Genomic DNA, 9,474 nt, shown 5'->3' on the forward strand with positions numbered 1-9,474 from the left:
ATTAAGGGAGGTCACTTCTCTCATGCTATATACAAGAGACCACCCCATTTGGTTTTATAATAAAACTTCAATTTCAAGTAAAGAGCAATTCTCTCTCTTGTTTCTTTGTGTGTAGTCTCTGTTTGAACATTCAAATGAGGCATCAGAAAGAACATGATGACGAAATGGATTTTATGGACTTTGATAATGCTGGTTTTGAGCTATTCCTCCCATCTAGGTTAGTTGTAATTTTGGTTTATGTTGATGTTAGTGACTTAGTGAGGTTTCGCTCAAATCTATCAATTGGTATCAGAACCAAACTTATCCAAAGAGTCACTAACCACTTGCGCTTATGTTGTTGCTACCATTAAAGCTTGGTTTTGAGCTTTTGGTTTTTGGGGCCAAATTTAATCATTAAATTTTAGGGCCATTAATTTAATTAGTGTTGGTCATATGGTTTGGCACAGTTCTTGGTGAAATTATTTTGGTAATTTTGTTAATTAAATTGAGAAAATGTATTTATTTAATTTTGTATCATTTTAAATTAAATTGAAACAATTTTGAATTTTAATTCAATCAGGGCCTTTTAGATGAGAGACCAAAGTTTATAAGGATAGACCATGAAAGATATAGATGAAAATAATAAGAAATGATACGAGGGTCAAAGAAATAAATGAAAAGGTTGTTCTTGTTAAAAATGAGTAGCGTAAGAAAATTCAAAACTACGACCTAATATATATATATATATATATATATATATATATTTACCTTTCACACAACCAATCTCAGAGTTATAGGATAAAGGTTTAGTTTGTTATTATTGTTGTTGTTAGGCCATTTAGTTGTAGGTAATTCGGTTGGAATTAAAATTTTGATATTTTAATTTTGGCCTAATTTTGTTGAAATTAAAATTTAAGCCTAATTTAATTGATTTGGGCAATTTTGCTTATGGCCATTTTGATTAATATTTTTGTAAATATTTTGGTCATAAATTAATGCTCCATTTGGCAAAATATTATGCCTAATTTGGGTTTTTTTCATTTATCCCAATTTCAAGAATTAAAATTTACACTTTCCATTTACAATTCACCCATTCCATTTACAATTCATTTAACTTTGTAAAAACCTCTTTAATTGGTAAAATTATCTTATTATTTGAATATTCACTAAATGAAATCAATTGATTTTGTCAGACCTAATTTTTGTATATGCTTCCAATAATTGAATATTTTTGTTGTAGTTAAATTTTGGTCTGACAATTTTGTAAATATTCTTAAATTACACAAATAATTAATCAGATTGAGTAGTGACCACCTGTCATAGGAACAATCATAAGAATTTTTAAGATTTTCTAGTAATTTATTCTAAAATCATAATAACGTAATTTTTGTGGTAGTTGCAACATTTACCGAGATCCTAATTGGTGATAAGACATTTCTTGTTAGATTAATTATTACCTTCAAGGACGTTTGAGAAAAAAAAAGATCTTGGTTGTGATATAATGTGATTTAACTAACCTGTTGTTAGTAAGTCATTTCAAATTTATAATCAAACAATTCTATATTATCCTTTGTAGTATGTTCCAAAAATTTTTGAATTTTGAAATTAATAGAATTACTTTTATGGTTTGATTCTATTTGACATGTTTACTATTATTTGAGTTATTCTATGAAGCTTCTAATTCTAGTTTCATCTTTACAACTATCATCTAATAGGATCAATTTTGGTAAATGATATGTATCATTCTTTATGGTTTTAGGCATAATTTAGGAAATAGCATTGGGAGTAGATTACTTTCTATACACACTTTTGAGAGCACGATTAAGGACAAAAAAAGATAGTGTGCATTCTAAAAACACTTTAATAAGTATTATCGAATGATAACGAGGTATACCATTAATGTATGTATCAGATAGAATGTTCTCTATATTGATAATTATGGAAGCCATTAAGAGTTAGTTTATAAAGTTCCATAATATTGAAATATCAAAGCACATAAGGTTGTTTACCATTGCCATATTGATAAGGTACGAGGTTTTTGTGAGGTTTTTGTGAGCACATTTTGAAAATAACAAACTATTTCAACAAGCTTAGGGGATTGAATGTTGAAATAACGGACCAGTTCCCCCCAAAGCAAACTTCTGAATTGTTTCTTTTAAAAGTAATGATTTGGATTCCATTATAATGCACAGAAGGGAACATGTGGTTTAAATATTATGAGTGCTATTATAATTTAAGAGAGAGAGAGATATGGTAAACTAGTGACTCTTATTATGCCCTCTTGATGAGATAGGTCAACACTATTGTTAAATGGAATATTATTGAAAGAGGTTCGAATACAAGATCATTTAAGAAAAAGAAACTTATTAAGCTCGTTTCTAACTTCGATTCCATGAATGGCTCTGAATTATGAATATTAAATAAAGATATTTTATATTTTATATTTTTTCATATTTTCAACAAATATTGCATTTTTATCTTAGAAACATTATCTTTTTCAATAAAAACTATGTTTTCTGTTTTAGAAATATCATTTTTATTGAATTCTGAAAAATATATTTTTTCATGTTTTTAATAAAAATTGTATTTTTATTTTAGAAACGTCATCTTTTCAACAAAAATTATATTTTCTATCTTAGAAATGTTATCTTTCAACAAAGATTGTGTTTTTTATCTTAAAAATATCATCTTTGTTGAATTCTGAAAAATATTTTTTTGCATATTCTTAGCAAAGATGCGTTTTCTATTTTAGAAATATTGTCTTTATTGAATTATAAAAAATATTATTTTCATATTTTTAACAAAAAACGTGTTTTTTATCTTAAAAATATTATTAGTTTCAAATGATCAATTGCTACGGTTTATAAATGACTACGTTTCCATAACAATAAAGCAATCATTAATATAAAGAAATATAAATATAAATTTAGTTTTATCAATTACTACGTTTTTATATACAAAATGTAGTTAAAAGCAAAATAAATATTATATTATATTATACTGACTTTACCAACAATAACTATATTTTTATATAAAAAAAGTTATGTTTTATTGATTATTATGTTTTCATATTAAAAAATACCGTTGATATTAAAAATATAAAATTTATGTTGTTATTTTTTTTTACGATTAACTACATTTCATATGTTAAAAATGTATTACTTTTGAAACTAGAAAAAAGATTCAAAATTCTAATTTTGAAACAATCTACTATATTTTTCTTTAAAAAAAAAATTGTTTTTGTTATAATTAATTTTTTCATAACATATTATAATATATTACTACATTTCTAAAATAACAACATTGTATAAATGCAAATTTTTTATTTATTAAAATTCTATTTTATACATCATTTAACTACATTATAATTCAAAAGCATTATTTTTCTAAAACTTTATAAATTGAATACAAATATTTAAATTTATAAAAATTCAAATGCACATGATCATTGCTAGGTGTCTAATCATAGGCTAACAATGCACTTTTGCCCAATCATGTGATTAGAAATGCAACTTTGTGTGTTAAAATTGATCTCGATTTATTATACAATTACGTTGATTTTTAAGGGTAAAATAAATCATAAAATATTATCATTGAGTTAAAAAAATTGGACAAATTTTACATTTCACTAAGAATTTTAAAAAACCTTAAAGAGATGTGGGTTTTTGATTCAAAACTATCATCCTCCCTTTTTTGACACTCAGAGGCAAATCTAAAGGGGGTTGGCAAGGCCTTGGCCCTTTTTTGGTTCCTCAAAATCTTTATAGGAAAAGTATAATTTCATTCAAAAAATGGTAAAATCAAAATTTGCCCCCGTCAAAAATTAATAATTTAGCCATTCTTTTAAGAACAATTATAATGATATGGTAAATTTCATAAGTTAATAAAATGTTTACTTACAAATGCAATAAATGATTTTATTTTTTTCTTTTTCAATAAAAAAGTTTACTCTTTTTAATGTAATCATTATTATTTCATTGAATTTTTTTATTTCTTAAAATGAAAAAAATTTTTCAATTAATTCTTTATTTTTTTAAAAAAATTATTAGTTAGATATTAATTGTTCTTTAAATATTCAACAAATTTCTTTTAATTGTAAAAAGAAATTTATACTTTTTTTATTTAACTACATTATTATTATTATTATTATTATTAACATTAATTTTCTTTATTAGATTTTTATCAATTCACCTTATTTTTATAGCGGTCACTCCAAAGTAAAAAAACCTAGTTTCACCTTTGTTGACATTGTTGGGACTCTTAGAAATTTGAGAAATTAGATTTTGTAAACTACATTAAAAAAATCACATTATGAAAAGTTAGATTTCGATCAATAATCTAACTTCCTTCGAACCAAACGTACCCTAAGAGTTCAATTGAATGTAGTTAAGATATTGATTAACTAAATTTTGCCATTTGACTAAATTTCATCACTTCATGAGTTCAATTGAGTTGAAATAGAAAATTATAAGTTTGATTGATTGTAATAAAATGTTAAAAACTTAAATAATTGTCGAATTATGTCGAAAATACTTTTGAATTATATGTTTAATTGATTGCAATAAAATGTTAAAAGCTTAAATGATTATTAAATTATAATTCAAAAGTATTTTCAATCATTTAGCTTTCTTTTTACTAAATTGTTGGATAGTAAAAACTTAAAGAAAAGTAAAATCATAATTGAGAGTTCAATACTCTACTAACATACCACGCAACTTTTGATTTTTATGAGTTAATATTTGATGTATTGATAATGAATAAGTATTATTCCTTACATCCCAATTTCTTTATTCATTTTTTCTTTTTGGGATATGCCAAAATTATGTTCTTTTTATTTTTTGAACATTTAAACTCTTACATTTTATATTTTAAAAATTTTTTTATGATTTTTTATTTTTTAACATAAAAAATCATAAAAATTTAATTTAATAAAAAATTAAATTTTAATATTAAATTAATTAAAATAAAAATTTTTTTCTTAGACTCCATGAAGGTCAATAATACACAAACAATTTGAGATGAAAAAAAATATATATATTATCAATCAATCATAAGACTACACCTCATCAATAAATAAAACAAAAATTAGTCAAATTTTTTAAATAAATATTAATATATTTATTTAAATTTAATCAATTACTAAAAATAATTTATTTTTAAACATCCAAGTACTTTTAATTTTACTTTTAAAATCAAAACTAAACTGTTAGGATATAAATTATAATGCCATATTATTAGTTAGTCAAGGTGGCTTTCTTCAAAGGTCTTAGTCACTGCAACGTTTTTAGACGTTATTGTTGTTCACAGAAAACATGGCCATCTTCAAGTCATGGTTTACTTTAGAAAGAAAAGAAATGGGTATCTTTGACTTGCGTTGTAGCCGAACTTTCCCTAGCAATCACCAAGAAACCCATCTGCAGTAACCTTGCCAATCCGCGTTCATAAAAGATTGACTTAGAGGAACATTAAAAATAATTTTTTTATGTTTTATAATATATTTTAAATAGTAAGTTATAATTTAATTTAATTTAATTTTTATTATTTAAGTTAAGAGTATTAATTAATATATTATTTTTAAGGCTTGAAAATATTAAAATTAATTTAATTTTGTTAAAATTAGTTGAAATATAATATAACACATGAGTTGTTTGTTAATAAATCAATATTCTACAAATGATAATTAATTTATGTTTTAAAAATATTATTATATTAATATTAATAGTAACATATATTAAAATTCACATAAAATTTAAAAATGAAAACAAAATTTTATATCAATTTAAAAATACAGATCAAACCTGATTCACAGACTATTTTTTTTCTTTATTGGGGCATATAGAATATTCAAATTATGGTAAAGAATAAAAAAGTTTGAAATTACTATGACTCTTAACTAACATGAACTTAAAAAAAAAAAATCACCACTAAACCAAAATTTGATCAATAACACGAGAAATGATCAAATATATTAATAATACAGTTTTTTTAATTTCACAAAATTAATAAGATATATCAACCTCTTAAAATATATTCAAAAATTAATTCAAAAATAAAAAAATATATAAAATTTTTAATCTCACTTATAAAATTAGAAAGCTCCATTAATATATAAATAATTTCTCCGATAACCAAAGCAACCATGGACCGGTCAATGGACCCTTTTACTTTTCTGACCAACCGTCCGGACCCTTTTACTTTTCTCACGTTTACTTTGGCGGACCCATTTCCACGATTGACCATTCAAAGTCAACTTTCCACGTTGAAGGCGATTATCCTTCCTCATTTTCTTTTTACATGTGCAGAATTGAGTTCTTCTTATCCGAAAAAAAGCATAGAAACAGTTTTCGTTCTCTCTTTCTCAAAGGTTTTTTTTTTTTTTTTCTTGTGTTTGTATATTGGAACTAGAACTAGTTTAACCTGAAACTTGTTTTATAGCAACTACCAACACTTGCTTATTTGAAAAATCTGCCTTGGTTTTGATCCTTGAAATTTCATTTAAAAAGAATTCTAAGGGAAGCTGGAGGCTAAGCGATGGCTATTAGACGGAATACTGGTTTTGCCGCTGCATTTCTAACAACTTTGCTCATCTCAGCATCATCATTTTTTGTCAACGCAGATCGCGTCGACTATCCATCAGCTGCTTATCCTCCCAACTCTTGGATTAACGTCCCTGTGTTTGACTTTGGCTTCTGGGATTCAGCAGGTATTAGCCCCATCCTTATCACTGGAACTTTTGTCTGCGGCTTCCACTGCTCCAATTTACAAGGCAATTGCCTTTTTGCCATTTCCATCTTCCAAATCAATACTTTTGCTGCCAATTCTAATTCTAGCCCCTCTACAAAAATAGTGTGGTCAGCAAACCGAAACAATCCTGTTAAATTTAGAGCTTCACTGCAACTCTCTGAAGAAGGGGATTTGATGCTTCAAGATCTTGATGGCACTCTAGTTTGGAACACAAACACCACAGGGAAATTTGTTTCAGGATTAAACTTAACTGAAAAAGGAAACCTTGTGCTTTATGGCAGAAACAATGAGATGGTCTGGCAGTCTTTTGATCACCCGACAGACACATTAGTTCCTGGGCAGGCACTAATTTCTGGGCAAAAACTGACCGCGAGTGTGTCAACAACAAATTCAAGTGCAGGTTTATACTCATTAGCTCTTATAAATGATAGTTTGATTGCTTTCCTTGAACCAGATGCTCAACAAGTCTATTTTGGACCCTTGAAAGTGGAAGCACATGAATCAGGGCAACACAAAGTCGTGTATATGAATGGTAGATTTGATCGTTTTGTGCTTTCTCCTGCATCTGCATCACAGTTCATTCAACTAGGCAGTGATGGACATTTGAGGGCTTATCAATTGAAAGAATCAAAATGGGAGCAAGTGTCTGATCTTTTGATTAACTACACTGGAGCATGTGGTTCGCCCTTGGTGTGTGGAGAATATGGCGTTTGTTCAGATGGGTATTGCAGTTGTCCAAAAGCAGAGAGCAATGCGGCTGTAGTTTACTTTAGGCAGGTATCTGAAAACCATCCTGATCTCGGATGTAAAGAAACTATATCTGTTTCTTGCAAGCCTTCTGATTATCATAGCCATAGCTTACTTGAGCTTAAGGACTTTGATTACTTCTATTTCGTACCCCATATTGAGAATGCAAATAGACAAAAATGCAAGGAAGCTTGTTTGAAGAATTGTTCATGCAAAGCTGCTATACATCGACAACAAATAAATTCTTCTGTTGGGTATTGTTTTCTTCTGTCTAAAATCTTTTCCTTCAAACGAAATGTTGATAATCTGCATGATTATAACAGTTTTTCATATATAAAAGTGCAAAATCCTCCAATATTCAGAGCGTATAGGCCTAGTAAAGGACACATGAAGGCTATACTTGGCTCAACCCTTGGACCAATTCTTTTTATCCTACTTGTGGTAGTTGGTATGTTCTCCTTATGGCGGAATAAAAATGATTCAAAAGATGACAAGAAGGAGCCCCAAAAGTATGGAAGATTAAGATTCACTAGATTCTCCTATGACTACTTGTGCTCCATGACAGAGAATTTTAGTGTGAAGCTTGGTGAAGGAGGTTTTGGTTCTGTTTATTATGGGAGCCTACCTAATAGCACTAAGATAGCAGTGAAGCGTCTTGATGGCACTGATCGTGTGAAGAAGTCATTTTTAGCTGAAGTTGAGACATTAGGAAGTGTTCATCACATCAATTTGGTGTCACTAATTGGATTTTGTGCTGAAAAATCCCATCCGCTTCTAGTTTATGAGTACTTGCAGAATGGTTCACTTGATGGATGGATCTTTAGCAGAAACCCAGTGTGTACTCTTAGTTGGAAATTGAGGGAAAAGATTATACATGATGTGGCAAAAGGATTAGCCTATCTTCATGATGGTTGCGATCAGAAAATATTACACTTGGATATTAAACCTCAAAACATCCTTCTTGATGAAAATTTCAATGCTCGCCTTGCGGATTTCGGGTTGTCCAAACTGATTGACAGGGACCAAAATCAAGTCCTTACGACAATGAGAGGCACGCCAGGTTACATGGCTCCTGAATGGTCGAGTGCTACCATCACAGAAAAAGTAGATGTTTACAGCTTTGGCGTTGTGATCTTGGAAATCTTATGCGGTCGAAGAAATATAGATAGATCTCAACCAGAAGAAGAGATGCACTTATTAAGACTTTTTACGAGGAAGGTAGAGGAGGGGAAACTTTTGGAACTGGTCGATAAATTCAGTGAAGACATGCAGTCAAATGGAGCAGAAGTTGTAAAGATGATGAGGATTGCGGCATGGTGTTTGCAACCTGATTATAATAGGAGGCCTTCCATGTCGAAAGTGTTACTTGCTTTTGCAGGTTATTCGATTGTCGAAGACAACTTGAGTTACGATTTTCTAAATTTGCAAGCACCTAGAGCAATCGCAACTCCAAGTAACAGAGCCGGTACCACTACACTGGCATTACCCTCGATGTTATCAGGTCCTAGGTGAACAAAATTTTAAGGGAATTTTTAAGCAAACAGTTATTCAATATAGAATGTAAGAACAACCAAAATAGTGGTGGCATGAACTCGACGCTTAACTCAATTAGTGTATACTGCCTTTAAAGTAACGTCTAGCAGATATAGGTTTTAAATTTTAATATCTACAATCATTTCTCTTCTCTCAAGAGTACAATCTCTTTTGTAAAAAAAAATAATGATTGTGGCATTCACTCTAGATCTAATTTGCTTTTCACGGATATGTTTGCTTTGGTGCAATTGTACTTCTCAACAGAAGCCCAGATCAAGCTCCATATTGTTTATTGTGCAGGCAAAATGCCCTGCTGCAGTTTGTTCGGGGTTTCCTGATGTCATAGTCTACAGTGTCACTACTGCTTTACTTTATAAATACACGTTTTTTTGTTCAAGAAGGAAAAATGGAAAGCGAATGAAGCGATCATGAAATGACGGGAATTCCACTACAACATAGCAAATATTTACT

General features: G+C 28.7%; 1 protein-coding gene across 1 annotated transcript; it reads left to right on the forward strand.

The window, feature by feature from the left end:
- The first annotated feature begins 6,292 nt into the window (after positions 1 to 6,292).
- Positions 6,293 to 9,232, forward strand: LOC111299689 (G-type lectin S-receptor-like serine/threonine-protein kinase SD2-5). Its single transcript, XM_089747673.1, has 2 exons — positions 6,293 to 6,682; positions 6,827 to 9,232. Exons 1-2 carry the CDS (start codon positions 6,511 to 6,513, stop codon positions 8,980 to 8,982), a joined length of 2,328 nt encoding a protein of 775 aa, XP_089603799.1. The 5' UTR covers positions 6,293 to 6,510; the 3' UTR covers positions 8,983 to 9,232.
- Positions 9,233 to 9,474: the final 242 nt, after the last annotated feature.

Source organism: Durio zibethinus, chromosome 18, assembly GCF_047325235.1.
Source record: "Durio zibethinus cultivar Kanyao isolate XHJ-2024 chromosome 18, ASM4732523v1, whole genome shotgun sequence".
In the NCBI taxonomy this organism is placed as follows: domain Eukaryota; kingdom Viridiplantae; phylum Streptophyta; class Magnoliopsida; order Malvales; family Malvaceae; genus Durio; species Durio zibethinus.